Below are 18,256 nucleotides of genomic sequence, written 5' to 3' on the forward strand. Positions count from 1 at the left end.
TCAGGCTGTCCTCATAGGGTATCATTCTGCTTCATTCTTGTGGATGGGATTCAGTGTCTCAATTTGACCAGCAAAAGCAGAAGGGTAAGTCACAGTGCCAGGTTTTGGTTTCCAAAAGGTGCAGGGCATTTGCACAATGAACTTGATGGGCAGGTGTTGACTGCATCCAAAAACATCAGTCGAAGCAAGACGAATACTTTGTGTTGTGATATGTCAGCAGACACAAAGCAGTGAGGGACAGTCTGTGGACTGCCATAGGACAACCTTAGCCATTTCCGTCTGTAAACAGGAATATCTAACCTACTAATAGACCACGTGTTACAGGCTGCATACATTGTTGATGCACATAGAGACACATGGGTGCGTCGGCTTTGCTAATTCCATGTGCCTGCTGGGAGCTGTCTCTCTCCCTCAACTCCTGCCCTTCCTTGTAGCATTTAAATTAATCACCACACTACCTATTTTGAGTAAGCTTCACTTTGATAATTGGATTCTGCAAGGTAATAAATGTAAACAGAGAGTGCACAGCAAGCCCAGAGCAGCCCCATTACAACATCACAATGGGAAGCATTTCATTTTAGAGCATAAATATCCATCTTTCCAGAGGTACGTTGCCTCACACCTATATAGAGGTATGAGGGAGCTGGAATGATTCAGGTAGCAATAAGCTCTTTCTGTGTACCTAGTGCTTTCATCATTGCTGACAAAACCATCCAGTGTATATTTGTGCTAGTTGTTTTTACAGGTATTGCTAACAGCCAGGTGGTAGAACGTGTTACAGTTTCAAAGGCAAGCAGATGAGGGCTATTTGCTCAACAGAACAATATGGCAATTTCCAATTTAATAGGCAGTGATTTTAAAAGTAGTTTTCTACCAGTACTAACAGTGAGGGGGGAAAAAACAACCCACGCTGGACACTGTGTCGGAAGTCCTGAATGTATGGCTTGATTTTCACTGAGCAGCTGATACTGCTGTCAGACTGCTGATAAATCAATGCGGTTGGCTGAATTGGTGCTTTTATCCCAGGTGTTCAGTTTTGTGGGGGTTGTGCCTGGCCTGTTCCCAGTCATCTGGAAAAGAAAATAATATTGAAAATAGATTTATTTATTTTGCTGAACCACTCCTGTCTGGCTGAAATAAAAGCTTGAAAGCATCTGTTTACATTACAGTGCTGTCACAGAATCTTGAGAGAATATGCCATAAAGGATTTTTAAATAGATATTGCCAGGGTCTCAGGTGATTGACAGAGATCACTTAATTGCACCTGTCACTTCAGAAGTCTGGCATTTTGTAAGAACAAATGTCTTTTTTTCCTCAAGACCATTTAAGGAGAGCTAGAAAAGCATGCTCACCTGTTGACTTATTTACAAGTCTGTTATTTGGGCTTAAATGTAAAAATGCCCTATCAAAAAGCCATTACCATCACTGCCAAAGTGCTGCTTGAATGCATAATACAAAGTCCATTACAACTAGTGGGAATACTCCCATAGAACCACGGTCCAGAGTTCATAAACCTTTGTTTACTTTGAGTTTACCAGAAAGCAGGATTTTACCCTTTGCTTTCAAAACAGATATTGTAGCTGCAGGTTAATACTTGCTGATTCCACTTGTCTACACCAATTTTAGTACCATTAGGTACTAAAAATACCCACGTGCTTTCTTGTGTCCTGTTCTTTCCAACAGAATGCAGTGTGGAACACAATTTCAACTACAACAGCAGAGAAAAAGGAAAAGGAAAGAAAAAAAAGTAGGAGGAATACTCACAATATCTGAATTGAAGGGTTTCACATTGATGTTTCGAGTTGAACTACTGGTAAGGGACCAGACCTTGGTTTTGTGCTTAAAGGCAGCTCTAACCTATGGGGGAAGAAAAAAAAACAACCAAACAAACAACAAAAAAAGATAAACCCAGGTAGATTTCTTTTTTAAAAGCTTGTGTTTAGTTTCACAGGTGCCACCTGCAACCATTTCTCCATTATCCTTCCTCCACATTAACATAACCATACTAAAATCCATTAAAGAATCTGCCCCTACGTTCTTCTTTTTATTGATGGTCTCATTTTAGAATGTAACTTCCCTTCTCAAGTAGCCACACTTTAAGTACAAAGCATTTGGGTACTCGTTTCATTGCCAACATTTTCATGTTACCTGGGTTATCCCATCCTCCTGGGTATGACTGTGTTGCCATTCATTTCGTTAAAGTAGAAGACCAATACATGTAAAAATCCCCAGACTGCAAGGCACGGAATCATACATCTCCACTATCTGCAGTCCTGGTTTGGAAGACTTCCTAAGGTGCCACGAAATCGATTTTCAGCCCCTGGCTAGGACACTTCCCATTTCCTAAGCATACAGCCCCAGGCCGGACCACAGGCTCCCCCCTTTGGCCAGACTCTCCCGGAGCTCATGCAACCCTGATGCTACCCAGACGCTGTGAGATCTAAACCAGCTGCCAGCCTATTGAAAGCTGAAATTATTTCAAGATGTTGAATGAAATTCCCTAGAGATGCAGGAAACTTCTGCACTACGGTGAAGATAGCAGCTGCATAAAGGAAAGCTGGTAAGACAGACGTTCTTTAGCAAGGCAAACTGGCTAGAAGTGATTGAACATCGTTATGATGTTGTGATAAAGAACATCTTGCCAGGAGGAGCTTAGTCTGCAAAACACACAAAGCACTCCTTCCTCCCTATTCTGCACTGGCATGACTTCAGCTGTGGTATCCATTGTCCCAGGAAAACCAGGGATCAGCTGCATATAACTCTGAAGAGAGCAGCAAGGATGATCACAGGTCAAGCAAGCACAAGTTATGGGAAGCTCAGGTTGTTTAATCAAAAGAGGAGACTAAGGGATGACAGTAAGTCGTAGTCTTCCCTTTCCTGCAGAGAGGAAGGGAATTATCTACTCTATATTTATAGCAGCTAAATCAGGAAATAAGAAGCTCCAACTGCATTAAGAAAGATGAAAACTGTGATTCAGGAGTGGCAATAGTGGGGCACAGAGCTAAAAAGCTGAGTGCAGGGGCTTCAGTGACTGAGCTGTCAGTGGCACAATAGATGTGTGCTGTGGGAGAGGCTGCTTGGGTCCCCATCAGACCTGTCTGTGCTTCTCTCTCTTGGCATTCCTTGTCAAGGTGCACTGGGAATAAAGCTCTTTTTTTTCCCCACCCAACTTGGACACTTGGACATGTCTGCAGAGTTCTCTTTACAGTATCTGAGCTTCACTTCTATAGTAAGACTGAAAGTCTCAGGAAGAAGTCTTGCAGTTAGCAGAGGAAATATTTTAGATATGCAGAATGCATGAGGAGCCAAGACCTGCTCTCCTCAAAAGACAGCTCACATTAGCTATACACCAACTGATTTTTGAAGATCCAAATTCTGCAGAGTTTCAGAATTTAATTTCTCACGAGGCTCCTGGAAAAATGGCAGCAATTCAAATAGCTGTGTTTGATAGCAGACATTTGAAGCCCAACAGTGGGAAGAAAGCTTTCTGAGCCTGAGGGCAAATAGAATAAAGAAATATTTTCCCTCCTTACCTTTAACCTGCCTGCTTAACTTCAGTTCATTTCAATAAAGATCAAGAATTTCAGAGTCAGTCCTGACTCTCTAAACTGATTGTAGCAAAGATTGTATTGATGCTCTAAGACTGGTTAGGTTGGCAAATATTAATAAGGAATGTCTTCTCAGAAAACTGGAGTGCTGCTATTGCAAAGGAAGAAGCAGCAGGCTATGGGTCAGAGCTACTTAACAGCTGTGGGAGAATCAAACCCATGTGGGGATACACTGAGCTGTGTCCCCTGTCAGCATGCTGGAAATGGTTTTCATAAGCGATTTTTGTTATCAGCAGTAAATACTACTGAGCATTTTCTGCTATCTGCCATGAAGGGAGAGGTTGCTGCAAGCTCCAGGCCCAGCAGAGATGATCTCCACAAGCCCTATGCATATCAGCCTTGCCTTGGCTTTACCTCAATTGCTCTGAGACAGCCTTAATGCAGAAAGATGCCTCTTGATCCACTATGAAATCCTGCACTTCCTGCCAAGAAAAATACCTAGAATGTGTTCCAGTTGGTTTGGTTTTCCACTAGGGATTGGATGAGCAACGTCCAAAAGTATGCTTTGCTGAGAATAGTATTTATTTCCCTCTCTGGAACTACAGATGTAACAGAGCCAATAGGCTCTCCAATGAGGACTGCCAGAATGACTCCTGCTCCCAGTACCAAAGCATCTTCTCACAGCAGCACAACCCATAGCCTGCTCATCTCCCCCAGCCTTCAGGAGTGCTTCTTTCCTCAGTCTTCAGATGCCTTATCTTTTTTTTTGGGGGGGGTTAGATCTTTTTATATTAAATAAAATAACTGTCAAGCAGGGGTCAAAATGGCAGCTGCAGCAAAGTCATTAACTGTCACGTAGTAACTGAAAGAAAAGAGAAAGCAGTGGCACAACAGGCATGGAGAGTGGAGAAAGTCTTTTCTTCTTTTACACTCATTAGGTGGCTGTGGTAACACCAGATTTGATAACAGCATTTGGTTACATACCTCTGAATTCAGAAGACAGTGGAACAGGAACATGAAAAATCCCTGAAAACAGAGAACAGGGAGAAGGGTGAAGACTGACCATAAAGAATGAAGTACAGTAATGTGTTTTTCCCAGTACTGTACAAAGGAGCTGGAGATCTATAAATATCAAAAAGCAGGCTGAACTGTGCCCCATGTTGAACTGCAGACACCTGCAGCATTAGGTGAAGCTTGTGTGGAGCTTTTCCTGTGAAACAACACATCTTAAACTTAGAGGTGCCAAAGGAAAAAAATCTCGCTGAAGAGAAGCAGGAATCCTGGTTTTGTAACTGGTTTTCATAAAAGAATTATAACACACCTGTAGAATTATGCCTCACATGGCTGCTTAAAGCTAAACAGATGCTTACATTCCTTCTTGAACAGAGATATTCCTCTGGACTGGTCTCTGGAGAGGATGAGGATCTAGTTGCTTGCATACAAGGGTCATGTGCAGCATGCAGAATAGCTCCACTCTTCTCCTTATGTTGCACCTTTCCCACAAAATTTCATTCACTTTCATTTAGCCTCAGTAGTGAAGCCTCAAAGTGACACTGAAAAATTGTCCCAGTATCTCTGCTGAAGGATCTTGCCTGTGTTATACGGTGCTGGAAGAATGAATTTCATTTTTCAAGCTCACTGTCTCAATTATAGCTACTGGAAATACTAAGGAGTGAGATAAAAATTCTGTTCATACAGAGGAGAAACAATTGGCAGCACTGTATGGTCATTACAGATTTAAAAGACAGAGAGGGGAACAGAGAACAAAATCCAGCAAGCACAAGCATGTGAAAACATCACTAATGATCCCTTTATTGGATCTCTGCAGCAGTTCAATAGCCATAAACTTTCCCGACAGGCACTTACCTGTAGTGAATTGAAAACAGCAAATATATACTGAAAAACTAATGCATGGGCATTGACAGCCAAAATCCCAAAGATCCATGAGCTTCCCAAGATTGGTAAGAGCACAGCGACAGCTTTAGCTGTTAGTCTGAAAGAGAACATGAAAATGGGGAATGTGATGAGACAGTGAAAGAAACTCCAGCCGGCGCACCAGGCACATATGAGCAATGCCCTTGCAGCAAAGCAGGGTGTGTGCAACTCTCTTTACCATAACATTCTTTCAGTGGGCAAGTAAGTCTCTTAGCTGCTCATTTCTCACCTGTGAAAACTGGGATAACAGAACACTGGTATCACATGGGATAAATATAGATTGGGGTTCAGGGGAAGAGCTAGAGAGACTGTCACATAATGGCTGCAGCCTTATCTTCAGCTTACAGTGAAGTATCATTTCCTTAGTCAGGAGTCAAGGGCAAGATTCAAAACCAGAGGGCAGAAACTGAGAACAAAGGCAGCATCACATGGGAAAACCAAACCCATTCCATAGCACCTCCAGAATCAGGAGTCAAGACAACACAGTATTTCTCTTCCAGAATGGGACCTGGGAGTATTAATCTTCAAGAACAAGAAGAAACTTGATGTACCTCTGCCAAATGAAAATCCTCTAACACCACAGTATTACTCTGCTACCATCTTGCATTGTTCAGAGTTGGTTCAGAGAAACATGTGCCAAATACTGAAATAGCCTGTGCTTCTTGGAGGTCCCTGCTGATATATGTTCACTCTGCTTAGCTGGAAGACTTGGCAGAACGCCACTAAAAGGTGCTATGGCAGCTGAAAAGTTAATAGCATGGAGAAATTAAGAGGGATTTTTGAGTTTTCCTGAATGAGTTATGTGAAGGAAATTTGTTATAGTTGAAGATTATCTGGTATCCTGGAGAATTAAATGATCACAGAAAGTTGTCTGCAGTAGCTGAATTCCATAGACCAAATTTTGTATGAAGGGTAAACAAAGGCAACCACAGAGAAAACCAAAGCATTGTGTTTAGGACTGTAAGATCACAGTTAGGTCTCCAGTATATTCATAGCCTTGTCCATTAAATACCAAAGAACTGTGTGTTTTCCGTGAGGATCTCATTTCCTTCATCGGCAACAGGAATTAAGGGCAGCCAAAACCTCACAGAGCAGCCAGGACCCTGTAGAAGAGGTATGGGCAATCCTTGCATCTTTTTTCTGCTTGGACATCCACACTGCTAGTGTCTCTCTATAACTGAATACTACTCAGCCACTTCCAAGAAAGAAAGACAGGCACAAATGACAAAATTGCTTATCCCACACAATTGTCTTCTCCTTATGAAGCCCTCAGAGCATCATCTCTGATTGATGCTAATGAATTGTTCTAAAGAATTGTGCTTTTGTGTCTGAGTATACCCTGCTATATTGACTTCAAGAGTATCAGAGTAATAGCCCTACAGAGCCTTTCTAGTGTAATCACTTTAAAAATAGGAACATCAGAATTACTGTATGCAAGCCCTTGCCACAGGATGCCGCAGCCATCTAAAAGGTTCCCCTCAAATTCAGAGAAGATAGCTCTGTTGTGGGCTGTTGTAGCTGGCAGCTGAGATGCAGCCACTTGTGCAGGCAGTCCCCAGTATTTCAGGTGGTGAAAGATGGGAGCATGTATTCAGAGAAGAATCACTCTGCTTTGACCTCTGCAGTCCTTCCAATCCCTCTGGATTTTTGATTAAAACAACAAACACCTCCACAGCTCATTTTCACATCAATTTGAGCCAGTATGGGCAGGTGAGAAATAGAGCAGGGCCAGGTGACCAGGTGAATTAATAAGTCATCCTTCACTTCTTCCCCTTTAGTGCTGTACACCTAGTTCACAGCACAGGCCAACCCAAAAAGCTTTCTTGATGTTTGTCCATGCTGTAATCACTCCAAAACTCCCATGGCTCCCACAGGGCAAAACATTCTTGCTGTCAAGACACTACTAACAAGTCAGCCCAACGCAATTTTGCTTGTCAAGGATGAATAAACATCAAACTTTTGCACATCCAGGCACCATATTTTCTGTCATAGCTCTCAAAGGACAAACTCTTCCTCCTGGGCAGCTGAGTACAATTTTGGTGGTACAGGACTAAAAGCACAGAGACCTGTCTCCATGTGAAACATCCTGAACCAACCAGGCAGATAGATCTATTCCCTTCTTAACAGAGCACTTCAAAACATTTAAACTTTACACTTGTTGTAGTCCATGGGATAGATGCACAATTAATTATATGCCTAAAATAGAGTCATAGAATGCTTTGGGTAGGAAGGGTCCTCCAAAGGTCATCTAGTCAACTCCCCTGCAGTGAACAGGGACATCTTCCACAAGATCAGCATTGCTCAGAGCTTTGTCAAGCCTGACTCTGAATATTTCCAGGGATGGGCCCTCAACTACCTCCCTCAGCAACCTATTCCAGTGCTCCACCACCCTCATGCTAAAGAACTTGTTCCTAAGGTGCAATCCAAGTGTGCTCTAATTTAAAACCATTGTCCTTCATCCTATCACTCCAGGGCTTTGTACATGGTCCCTCTCCAGCCTTCTTGTAGGCCCCCTTTAGGTACTGGAAGGCCACCATTAGGTTGTCCTGGAGCCTTCTCTTCTCCAGACTGAACAACCCAAGTTTCCTCAGCCTGTCCTACTAAGGGAGGTGTTCCAGTCCCCTGATCCATCAGCTCCATGCCCTTTCTGTGTTGAGGAATCCAGAGCTGGATGCAGTACTCCAGCAGAAGTCTTGCCAGAGCAAAGTGGCAGAATCCCCTCTCTCAATCTGCTGACCACGCCGTTCAGTCCAGGGTACAACTACAGATAAAGAAGCTAGGAAAGAATTTAAGGGAACAAGAGTAACTTGGGAGGAACTAAAAAGTCAGCCCAATCTTGCTGAAGCTACACTTTTTTCCAGAAATCAGCAGCTTTCTCTTCAGCTGGAAGCCTATACAAGAAAGTTGGTTTAGGGAGATTAATGTCCTACTTGTGTCTTTTACCCTCTTGTACAGATTAAAGTACAGGATCATGAGAGAAATGAATAGAACTTTGTGATGAGAGACCTCCTGTAATTACAACAAACATAAAACAAATGAGAATTTTGTGCAACACAACTCAAAGAAGAAATACTTTAATTAAACTCAGAGACAAGACATCTTATTAATTTCAGTGACCCGAGTGTACACTTCTTATATCCTTGATTAAAAAGTGTGTGTCGAAGAGCTGCATAGGCTTCATGTTTGTAGGGAAGAGCTGAGATGGGGAAGAATCTGGATTTTTAATTATTTTTCTGTATTTATTCCTATCTTTATGTCCTTGACCTGAATATTTCTGCACAATTCAATTCTGCAAAGAGTATGTTCAGCTGGAAAATAGGATAGCATAAAGCTTCAGCTCTCCTCTTTAATTTAAAAATGCACTTTAAAAGATACCATTTGAAAGCAGCTGATAGACATCTGTTTTTATGGATCAAGAGTGCTTTTGGCTATTTCGCTGTTAAGGTTAAAGTCCATGACTTCAACTCTAACATAAAGCATACCCCTCTGGGGAACTGCCAGCAGACCACCTCTTCATAGAATCATAGAATCAACCAGGTTGGAAGAAACCTCCAAGATCAGCCAGGCCAACCTAGCACCCAGCCCTGGCCAATCAACTAAACCATGGCACTAAGTGCCTCATCCAGGCTTTGCTTGAACACCTCCAGGGACATTGCCTCCACCACCTCCCTGGGCAGCCCATTCCCTGGAAGATGGATTAGGTACCGTGAGATTCCATGATGGTTTTAGATGTCCTCTCTTAACTTTATACAGCAAGTGATTAGCATGCCCAACACAGCTATGCTTGTAAAACTGTCTTCATTACAAACCACCCTTTTTTGCTGCTTCTCCTTTCTTCTCACACTTTCAATTTTTATAACATTTCCAGTTTGGAATATAATTTTCTCCAGCCAGTTTGTTGTCAGAAATAAGTTTTCATTATTTATTTTTGAGCCAGAGCATAAAAAGCTTCATCTGTAACTTGTAGTTGGGGGCAGAATACAGACAGATATTCTGTTTCAATGTTTTCAAACTCAGTCTTACAGTTTGGATTTATCTCAGAAGGCTTTAACATCAGAAATGCCTTATGTAATTTAGAAGTTGCTACATTAATAAAGGCTGCTCACTGCTGAGCACAGGCTTCAGCAGGTGAGCAGCAGAAACACATAGCTACAAATGAAAACCAAAGGCAGAGGTAGGGTTTTTCATGCAAATGTATAAATGTTTCATGCACGTCCATTGAGGAGAACAGCCACGTGAGGGTGAAAGTCATTTAAGATTACTTAAGGGTCAGCTCTGCATATGTATCACTTAAATCTCATTAAGTCTTACTTTTTTTGTCTCGTTAGCACATAGCTTTCTATGCTTCCGTGCTCTGAATTTCATCTTAAAATCATAGACCGCCAAGCTCATCCAGTCCAACCTAGCACCCAGCCCTGGCCAATCAACTACACCATGGCACTAAGTGCCTCACCCAGGCTTTTCTTGAACACCTCCAGAGGCGGTGACTCCACCACCTCCCTGGGCAGCTCATCATCTTCTGCATGAAATTAGTGGTTCAAAGTGTTTATGAATTTTACTCACCAAAGAAAGTACTCAGCTCTATTCCTTTTGGTCCTCTTTTATATTCTTCCATTTCCCCCCCTCCCATTCCCATCCTTATTTCATTTCATCTTTGAACTTTAAAAGAGAAAAATACTAAATGTAAAACACCGCATCAGAACACCATTAAGGTGGCAAGGTTAAAAAGTCTTAGAAACACAAAAGTTAATGTTTCACTAGGCACATTAATTCTGACACACTGCACATACTACTTTTTCCCCCCCCCCCCCCATTTTTCTTTGCTACATGAATATTTTAGTAGATTACTTCTAGGACGCTAAGATATAGAGTGCAATCAAAGACATGTTGGTTTTGTGGAAGGAATACTGCATGACTTAACTGTGCAACCTTAAAAAAGAAGTCATTACTATCACTTGGGCTTTATATGTTCCCACCAGGACTCCATAAACCTTGCTAAACTCTTTCTCTGTCCTTGTGCTCTAATGTATCAGAGAACAGGATGGCTACTGCCTTATAGAGGTCCCTCGAAATTTCTCCTGTGTGCCCCTTCCCACGCTCTGGCCTGTGAAATTAGGAGCAACCAAACAACTTGTTTCTCACATACACTATAAAAAACTCTGGTATTGTTACTCTTCTGCAGTCTAATAACATCAAATCCATTGAGGTTTTCACCTCTCTGCATCCATATACAGTGAAGGATCAGTCCTGGCATTAGTTATCTAGGAACAATGAAAAAACACAACAAAAGATTTCTTTTCTTCTTTCCATTGTTGCCATTTGCCAATGTATTTTTTTTTCCAAGTGTTTACCTGTTACTACCTCATAATATAGACAACTTCTGGAAACACAAAGATATCTTGAGTCTGATTAAATTTTTATAGCCACTGTGTATGGAATAGTCTGTTGGATATGGCTAGCTGTATATAGCCTATCTATCAGTCCAGCTTGCACTTAAGGTTGTGGCTCATTCTGCCCCAACATTAAAAATCTCCTCACGTGGGCTGCAGAGACTTCTGAAGCACCACTCATCAAGAACCACTTTGGCATTCAAGTTTGGGTGGTTGTGCATTGCGAAAAGCAAGCAGCAATGAATTTGTGCTGCACAGTGCCACATCCACTGCCATCAGACCTGCAGAGGCTGCTCTGCAGGCATCGCTGGTCCTTGGAAGCTCACACATAATCCCACTCACCTGAGCACTCATGCCTGAATCCTGCTGGTGGTTGGGGAGGCCTTTGAACATCCTTAGAACAGTTTTCTGATACACTGCTTGCAAGAGCAGCATTAACATGAAGTTAAGGTGTTAGTCAGCCTGTTCATTTAACATGGGCTCATATTTTAATCTCCTGTTGAAAAAAAAGAGCGTTTTTCACCTTTTCTTTTTTTTTTTTCTTTCCTATTCTTACAGGAAAAGATTCTCACTCCTGAGAAGCAAATCTTGCTCAGTAGAGATCTCCCACTCTTTGTCTGGTTTCTTTCGTTTCAGCATTCACTTGGGTGCAGGATTTTAATGTTTTCTGTGTATGTAGCTTAGTCAGATGCAGCACTAGCCTGTGGCTTACACCAGCTGAGATCCTGAGGTGTGCACTGATCAGTCCATGGAGGAAAGGAAGCTTTCTGAGTTTGATAATTATCATAGTTGTGAGGAAGTCCTGGCATGCAAGAAGCAGATGTTCCAGCACCTCTGTAATATATTTTCATTACCAGTGTCATATAAAATCAGTGCACTGTTGCTGAAGTTACTAGGAGCACTTCACCAAGAGCAAGGCTGGGCCTTATAGTTTTATTGCCTTTGCAATTGGTTTGGAACAGCTTCACTCAATTGAGATTGCTCCCTTTCCCTTATTTAATCTCTGCCCTTTTCTGCTATTGCCCTGAGCAGACTGTCAATATCTTACACTGATGCAGAACAACTCCACTGACAGCTACAAGAAAGAAATTTCACTGCTTGCAGAAAGAAAACTTTATTACTTCTGTGAAGGGAACCCCTAATTCACAAATCAATTTTACTGCTTATATATGGAGCACTAATCCTTTTAAGACTTCTGACATCCACTTTTCCTTCATGATGCCTGCTGAAGTCAGAACTAAATTCAGACCCAGAAGCCAAGTTTATATAATAATTGCAGGAAATACTGTCTAAAAAAAAAAAAAAACCAAAAAATCCTCCACAACAAATAGGCCTTTTAACTGAAATTTCTCTCTTGTTTCTTAAACTCTACACTAGTCACCATCAGCAATAGCCTTTGTACTTCGTATAAAAATAAATAAATCCCAAATCCTCTAGCTGACATTTCATACTAATACTGGGAAAAGCGGAATTTAGCTTCACTTTTCCATTTGTTACAAGCAGAGTTCACTAACCCCAAAGCTGGAAGCTGGAGAGCTGCTGGGAAGCCACACATAGCAATTCTGACTAAGAATGAAAATGGTTTTCATTCAGGTTCAGCAGTGCTTCCAACACATACCTTTGTTCCTTCTGACCAGCACTCAAGCTTTCAGTCCCACTGGTGTCTGAGCAGTGGCAGTTCTTCTGACCACAGCTTTCAGAAGTGCTGCTGCTCACTTTGTTACCTAATTGTCCAAGGAGCAAACCCAACACTCAGTGACTTAGATGGTGAGTTGCTCGTAGCATCAAACAGATGAGTGGAAGACTACTGATAATGACACATCTTTTGTAGTGAGCTAACCAGTGAGCAGCAATGGGAACATACACAAGATCCAAAGCCACCAATTTCATTTGAAGTCTAAAGGACCAAGCTCCCTTTCACTCCTCAATGAAAACCAACGAAGCCTCAGTAAAGTAAGGCAGTGGGTGGTGTAAGTAGCTCAGCAGAGGAGCCACAGTGAGGTTTGAGAATCAAATCACTCAGGACCTCTTCTAACTTAGCAACCAATTTACTCTGTACATTGCATGCAAGTCACAGGATCACAGGATGTTAGGGGTTGGAAGGGACTGAAGGAGATCATCAAGTTCACCCTCCCTGCCAGAGCAGGGTATTACTACCTAACACAGATCACAGAGGAACACATCCAGACAGGCCTTGAAAGTCCCCACGGAAGGAGACCCACAACCTCTCTGGGGAGCCTGTGCCAGTGCTCTGTGACCATTACAGTAAAGAAGTTCCCCCTTGTGTTGAGGCGGAACCTCTTCTGCTGCAACTTGCACCCATTGCTCCTTGTCCTATCCCAGGGAGCAAGTGAGAAGAGTCTGTCCAGTGACATTGAGAGGAGATATTTGGTCTCTTTTTCAAAATGAACTTAATCTCTGAACTCTGCTAGACATCTTGATCTAACATGTAGAGTTCTCATCTCAGAAAGGATATAGAGAGATTTTAATTCTGCCCCTGTCACTGAGCAGTAGCTCATGAATACTTCCAAAATATATATGCACTTTTTTTTACTCTTCCTGTTCTTTCTGGACTGTATAGACAATAAGGCTGATGGAACAAAGAATGTCTTTTAATTAGCACATACAGAGTTCCTACCCTAATCTCAGGTGATTTCTAGGTACAATTATAATAATTTAAAAACAATAAAACAGCACCAAAAAAACCCAAACTCAACCCACTGCACATGCTATTTCCCATTTTATTTGTGATGTGCCCTTTCAAAGTAATGCCACAAAATCAAGTAAGAAATATTTGCAGACACTTCAGATCATTGCTTTTTGGCAGATGCCATTTAAATTGCAGGGAAGATGCTGCTTGTCAAATGTACTGCAGCTGTGGGGGGGGGGGGGGGGGGGAAAAAAATAAACAATACAAATCTAGGCTGCACCAGCAACTATTTCAGATTGATTTTTATCATGTGAGTGGGAAGTGGCATTACTCCTTTTCTTTAGGTTCAGTGCTAAATACCCAGCCCACTCACCGCAGACCCTCACAAGGAGGCAGATGATGCCAGACAAATGGTGTTTCTCATAAGTCTTCCAAACAGCTAAAGCTGCCTGCCACAAATACAGCATTTGCCCAGAATATGGGGGGGGTCTGAGCTCAACTCTTCTGCCTAAGGGACTGCACTTCCCTTTTTTTCCAGAAGAACATTTTAACTCCCTGCTTGATATTCATTCTTGCCTATTGAACCTATTCCACTTAGACTAAATAATTAAATATTCTCTGGGTCAGAGAAGGAAGGTGTAGTCTACAGTTTAGTCAGGAGGCACTTCTCTCTCAGGAGAGTCCTACTTAATCCTTGCTTTATTAATATTTCTTATTTTATATGAAATATTCAGTGGAGCAGGGAGTGAAATCCAAGTCTCCTTTCAAACTCCCATCAAGCCTGACAAAATAATGGACATGACCCAAAGTGGGGAGACCTTAAGAATTTTAATGTCCAGAAGATAATACCAAGGGCTAGCAGCACAGACTTGATTTCAGCCTCTAACCAGGGCTTTAGAAATCCATGTCTTGTCGAGGCCTCCCACAGACCATGTGCCATGTCATGTCCATCACTTCCTGAGCCTAAAACTACAAAAGAAAAAAACCCACTTCCCAGAAGAAAGTAGTAAGTACTTCACTAACCCATGTCCTTCTCCTTGTCTTTAATGCAAGCTATTCAAAGAGTATGAAGAATTAAAATGTCATGTTCTTTCAAGCTGAATTTTCAGTGGTTATGATTTTCCCAGGGGAACAGAACTTGCAGTGGGATTTTTCCATTCTCTTTCTAAAATTCCTTTCTCCAACATTTTCTGACACTAACTCTCTCACTGCACTCCTGCTGAGGCAGCATTTTCAACTTCTCTGTCCCCAAGCCCGAGGTTAGAGCTAATTTTCCACTGAACTTTGCCATTGAGTCATCAAGGAAAAGCAGAGCTTACAGTCACAGTAAAAGAACGTTCACATCCCAACAAGAATTAATAACTGGATTTGGATGAGTAGCTCTAAGAACCTGCTCTGAGAGTTTTTTTACCCCAGGATACCCAGCTTTACATGTGTTCATTCCCAAGAGGCACCCAAAAGCTTCCCTGTCCTTACTGAAGTTGGTTTTAAAAGGTGACTGGGAGTTTGTGCCAGCAAATAGCATCGTTGCAGATTTGTGCTTTTAATCATCAAACCATTGTGTGTCTCTCTCTGCTCCCTTTCATGCTCTGCTTCTACTGAAGCATCACTTGAACCACAGGCACGGCCCCAGCATAATAGAAAAAGTTTTCTCCCTTCTCATAGCAACCTCTAAAAAGAACATTCAGTTTAAATATTTCCACTTAGTTGATCACTGAAGATTTGCTGAGCACCTTCACAGGTGAGCAATGGTGCAGTCCTTCCTTGTGATACATTCACAATCGGTGCTGAAATCATTTATGTAAAACCCAGCTAGACTAAAGGGGTGACTGTTTGCTTCAGTCACACCTTCAGCCCTCTGGAAGGCAAAAAATTGTGGCTGCTAAACGTTTCATGGCAGCCTCTGCTAATGGGTGACAGGACAGATTTCCCAGCAGCAGGTATTGACAGCCACAGCCAGATGTCAAAATAGTCACATTCTCAGAAAAGCATGAGGAAAATAAAAGCAACTTAAAAGAAAAGCAGAAAGAACAAGTCCTCATCCTTACAACAGTGAAGATTTATGGGTTCTTCAACACAACCTCTTCACTTACCTTTTTCTTTGTTAAAAGCTTATTCAGGAGTTACTTTAAAGGAAATAAGAGGCGGTGGGGGGAACAAGAAAATATTACCCACTTCTACTTCAGAAGTTCTCTAATAGTCTTACAAGACCCGATTGATTGTGAGTCTGGAGGGACTCATTCGTTGTTCTAAAAAGGAAGAAAATGGCAATGTTCTAATGGCTCAGATCTTTTTTTTAGGCAGCACACTATCATTAAGAGTCAGGGGGGTACTCCTGTTTTTTCAGCTTGCACCCAAAAAAAAGGAGCTTTTTTTTCCTCACAACCAGACAGCAAAAACTATGCAGGAGGATTTGTGTTTATCCATGTATGGTTAGCCACAAGTTTGTCCTGAGTTCAAAAAGGACAAGCTTGGTATGATTTATGCTTTGAGATCAGACAAAGATACCAAATAATTAACTGCCACATATGAACATAGATTTAGCTATAGGAGCAACATCTGAATAGGATAATCTAACCTTGGCTGCTCTGGATGCACTGCATATGTGAAAACAGATGTTCCTTCAGACTAACCCTTTATTCTAATAGGGACCTAGTGCCTAGCTCTGCTTTGGAGTCAGTCCAGGAGAAGGAATTTGTTACAACAGCTTATTCTCAGAAAACTTATTACCTGCCTCTTCCAAGGACAAGGAAATGAAAATGTCCCAAAGGTCTAGATCCTGCCTGTGGGTGCCAGATGGACCAGGCTAGATGTCATCTACTTCTTTTCTCCAACATTCACACCTAATTATTTCTTCAACTACAGTCTCCATTGTTTCATCCATTTTCATAGCTCCCAGTGCAGGACTTCTTCCATCTTGTGACAGCTTTCTGAATGGAGTACCCCTAGGTACAGTGTCAGTGTGAGCCTCAAATCTGGACTAGACCAACACTTACTACTTTTAACTGGTTAAATCTCTGCAAGTCATCTTGAAACAATATGCTGAAAATCAGTCTTACTGCACTATTTACAGCCATCTGAGTCTTTTTTGGTTGTTATTATATCATGCAGTGAAAATCTTTGTTTGCCCAGCAGTGGACCAAGCTGACAGACTCAGCACTAATAAAGAGGGATTGTCAAATTACAGAAGTTATGAAAAGGACCTCATGGTGTTTGCTTTTTCCTTACATAAAGGGAGATTTGAGGGCAGAATTGACATGACTGGAATAGTGATATGAAAGGGCATAGCTTGTTCAGGAAGGACATGGGGGAAAAGAGTAGACCTGCTCAGAGAGTTAGAAACTATAGGCAGAGAGACCTTTCCAAACTGCCTCTTGTAAAGAGAAAGGCAAAGGAAGCGGGAGCAGTATGGCAGCACACATCTAGGTTGGCTTGCCAAAGCAGGTGGCAAATGTGGATGTGGCCTTTTTTTCCCCCATACATGTCTCAAGACTTGTTCCAAGCACAGGATTAGGTATAGACATAGAGCGAGCTTCACTTGATTAATGATAATGAAATATAATTTATACAGCTAGGGTTTTTTAAGATATAAAGTCGCAGCCAGCAATCTAACCCCATCACAACTGGGATATCAAAGCAGAAGCATTAGAAATAAGAAGTGGCTCCTATTTTGTGTTCCATGATGGTAATGCCTGAACTGGAACATCTAGCTGTGGAGTGGGTATCAGCTGTCAAGAAAAGCATAGTCCTCTGGAAAGACCTGGAGGTAAGCAACAAAAATGATTGGCAATCTAGAAACTTGGCCTGTCAGAAATGGGACAGGTTTTGAGTTGATCAGTTTGTAGAGAAAGAAAATGCTGTCCATGTCCTCTGGAGGACAGACTTCATAGCTGTTCTTCCTTAAACTGTCCTTATAGAAATGTGAGGCTTTTTAAGACAAGCCGTTAGGTAAAAACCAGCTAGCTACACACTGGACAGACTCAAATTTCCATTCCCAAAGGCTTTTACCAGTATAAATGATTGTGTTTTACACACAATTCAAAGTGGTCAGGAACAATTACACAGCCAGTTACCACCGTTCAGCCTACAAGTGGCAACAAGCTTCATAGCTTGGTAGTTCTGTGTGCATGGGAACACCCAGGAAAAGCAGCCTCACAGAGACAGGGCTTATTGGAATCTGCAGGTCAAGGAAATATTTCTGGCTCTTAGCTTGAAATCAGTGGGGCTCATAGTTCAATTTAGGATGACAAAGTAACAATCACATCAGCCCATACACAAAATTTCTGTAGAATAACATTCACTCTCCGCCCCCACCCCAAGAAGCTGAACTCCGAAAATGATCTCTTGACCTAAACAGTCTCGGTGACCCCTAATTATACAATGATATCAACAGAAAAATCACTCTCCCATTTCCATGGCAACAGTACCAGGGAACAGCAAAGCTATCAAGGTCAAGCATATAAACTGAGAAAGAAAAGTAATTTTCTGTGTAATGGTTCATGTGAGCTTTAACTGCAGCGGTGGCAAATAAATAGCTGTAGAGCTGCTTGACTGCCTGTCTGAAATGTACATGGGGGGGGGGGGGGGGGGCAAAAAAGAATTGCTGAACTACAACCACAGGCATGCTGCCTTGCTGTCTGCTCTCCAAAAACTGCTGGTGACTGCTGCTTTGGAGGAGAACACAAATGGCAAAAAAGCATTCAGCTGTGCCACGCTGTGATGTAGAACTGGAT

The 18,256-nt window shown here is 42.0% G+C and overlaps 1 protein-coding gene across 5 annotated transcripts in view; it reads right to left on the minus strand.

The window, feature by feature from the left end:
* Nucleotides 1-396: 396 nt before the first annotated feature.
* ADGRD1 (adhesion G protein-coupled receptor D1) overlaps nucleotides 397-18,256 on the minus strand; it is a 185,560-nt gene continuing 167,700 nt past the window's right edge. For 2 of the 5 annotated variants that reach the window (XM_064168719.1, XM_064168718.1), the window contains exons 25-28: nucleotides 5,415-5,541; nucleotides 4,533-4,574; nucleotides 1,765-1,857; nucleotides 397-1,070 (exon numbers count right to left, since the gene is read on the minus strand). In XM_064168719.1, the coding sequence (XP_064024789.1) occupies nucleotides 975-1,070; nucleotides 1,765-1,857; nucleotides 4,533-4,574; nucleotides 5,415-5,541 (358 nt within the window). In that variant the 3' untranslated portion in view covers nucleotides 397-974. Of the gene's footprint in view, nucleotides 1,071-1,764; nucleotides 1,858-3,208; nucleotides 4,411-4,532; nucleotides 4,575-5,414; nucleotides 5,542-11,321; nucleotides 11,370-18,256 lie in introns of those variants that run through there. The other 3 variants (XM_064168720.1, XM_064168722.1, XM_064168724.1) reach the window with 3 other exon arrangements.

The sequence above is a fragment of the Pogoniulus pusillus genome, chromosome 30 (genome assembly GCF_015220805.1).
Source record: "Pogoniulus pusillus isolate bPogPus1 chromosome 30, bPogPus1.pri, whole genome shotgun sequence".
NCBI classification, from domain to species: domain Eukaryota; kingdom Metazoa; phylum Chordata; class Aves; order Piciformes; family Lybiidae; genus Pogoniulus; species Pogoniulus pusillus.